The sequence below is a fragment of the Tupaia chinensis genome, unplaced genomic scaffold (assembly GCF_000334495.1).
Source record: "Tupaia chinensis unplaced genomic scaffold, TupChi_1.0 Scaffold000211_1, whole genome shotgun sequence".
Lineage (NCBI taxonomy): Eukaryota > Metazoa > Chordata > Mammalia > Scandentia > Tupaiidae > Tupaia > Tupaia belangeri.
The window spans coordinates 750995-752841 of record NW_006159686.1 but is presented as its reverse complement, the minus strand read 5'-3'; the positions used below and the strand labels follow the sequence as shown (position 1 = coordinate 752841).

The following is a 1847-nucleotide window of genomic DNA, read 5'->3' as shown; positions in this document are numbered from 1 at the left end:
CCGCGTGGGTGACCTGTGGAGAGAGCCAGCCTGTGGTGGGGGTGGCGCCGCGGGATCAGCCCGGCTCGGTACCCAGGCCCCAGGGCGGCGGCCTACCAGGAAGCGGAGCTGCTGCAGGCTAAATGCTGGCGTCTGGTCGATGTGGTCCACCAGGCGGCCGGGGGTGGCCACGACAATGTCAGCCAGGCAGCGGTAGCCATCGGGTCTATGAGCCAGAGGAGGAAGCTGTTCCAGGGGCCGCAACCCAGGAAGCTGGCAGGGAGCGGCCCTTCCAGCTCCCACCGGGCAGTGGGCCAAAGCGGGCTGCTGCACAGGCCTCGGCCTGCCTGAGGGCCGCAGGGCCCTCCTGCAAAGCAGAGCTCACGTTTTCTGCACAAGGCTCTCTTGCTCCTTGGCCAGCGGCTTCTGTCCAGTAAGCAGGGCGACCCGCAGAGGTGTGGCATCAGTATAAACGTTGAACACTTTGCTCACCTGAAAAGGAATCTGTCACCAGGCTGTGGTAGCTGCTGTGCCCCCACTACGCGGGCCAGGGTCCAGCCTGGTCACTCGGGGCCAGAGTGCTCCCAGTGGGGCAGCTGCCTTGGGCAGGGTCCACGTGCCTGCTGGGCCAACTCCTTGGTGGGTAGCACAACCAGGGCACGGACGTGGCACACCACTCGGTGCAGCAGGGCCTGCAGGGAGGGAGGGTGCCTCGTCAGAAGAGCTGGCTTCATCCCGCTGAGCCTTGGCTGGAGGGGGCTCCACCCACCTGGACCACAGGGATGACAAAGGCCAGTGTCTTCCCGCTGCCTGTCGGGGCAGAGACACAGAGGTCGCTGGGCCGATAGCCACCTCTGCCCACCAGGAACCCATTGGCCGCGCTCTCGAGGACGACGGGGATCACAGCTGCCTGGACTAGACCGGGAAGGAGAAGGGCCGTCACATCAGGTCCGTCTGTGGCCGTGGGCTGGGCCCCAGCCCTGCGGCTGGCACTGCCCTGGGTGTGGAGTGCCCCATCCGCTTGCCCCAGGACACCTGGGAAGTAGGATGAGATGCCATGTGCCCGGAGCTGCTTCTGCAGGTCAGGGTGGACCTCAGGGATGTTCTCGATAGGAACAAGGTCTGCAGTCACGTTTTTCTTGACACGGCGTGGCTCTGCCAGCCACCTCGGTAGGAAAGGCTGCACCTGCTGCAGGAGGGTGAGACCAGGACATAGTCCAGAGCCCTCAGAAGGCTCAAGCCAAGGAGGGCAGGAAGAGGAGCCTTCTGTTAGAAAGCTTTGACTCCCCCGGTCTGCTTTCCTGGTAGTCTCGGATGTTAGAAGACGCAGCAGATGCCACCCCCTGAAGCAACGTCACCAGGATGACCTGACACTGCACTGCCCCAGGAGGTCCTCTGTGGCCTGTCCCAGTCTAGCGTCCCAGTCTAGCGTCCCAGCACTCGCTCCACACTAGCCTGAACCAGAGGTTCTGCCCAAAGTTCGCCCGGCTCCAGGCCTCCACCCTGCTCTGCCCTCTCCCGGTGATGGCCTGGTTGGCCCTTTGCACATCTTCCATTCCCAGCTCAGAAGGGAACTTTCACACGGCCTCGCCTGCATCCTGCCAGACGGTTTTTATTCCAGATGGTCACTTCCCAAGGTCCACGTGCCTCCTTGGTTAGCTGAAAACCTCCCCCAACACAAAGCACAGGGTGAGAAACGTGAAAGGCCTCCGTTTTGCTAGAGAGATTGGTGAGCGCAGAAAGAACCTCAGGAAGCCGCGTTGGGGGGCCGGTTGGCACAAGCCGCCCTAGAGCAGGTAAGGAGGTTTCGCCGCGGGAGACAAAAGCCCCGCGATGGCGCAGTCCTAGCCCCAGGGTGGCAAGCGCAG

At 63.3% G+C, this 1847-nt stretch overlaps 2 protein-coding genes across 5 annotated transcripts in view; one reads left to right on the top strand and one right to left on the bottom strand.

Annotated features, from left to right (window-relative positions):
• DDX51 (DEAD-box helicase 51) overlaps positions 1–1847 on the bottom strand; it is a 6966-nt gene that overhangs the window by 4275 nt on the left and 844 nt on the right. The window contains exons 2-6 of the mRNA XM_027771373.1: positions 1015–1334; positions 749–894; positions 600–671; positions 365–471; positions 27–205 (exon numbers count right to left, since the gene is read on the bottom strand). Of these exons, the coding sequence (XP_027627174.1) occupies positions 27–205; positions 365–471; positions 600–671; positions 749–894; positions 1015–1334 (824 nt within the window). The remainder of the gene's footprint in view (positions 1–26; positions 206–364; positions 472–599; positions 672–748; positions 895–1014; positions 1335–1847) is intronic.
• The window catches only part of NOC4L (nucleolar complex associated 4 homolog), a 6286-nt gene continuing 5768 nt past the window's right edge, over positions 1330–1847 (top strand). For all 4 annotated transcript variants that reach the window (XM_014587404.2, XM_014587403.2, XM_014587402.2 and 1 more), the window contains exon 1: positions 1330–1775. The gene's annotated coding sequence lies outside the window, so the exon portion shown is untranslated. The remainder of the gene's footprint in view (positions 1776–1847) is intronic.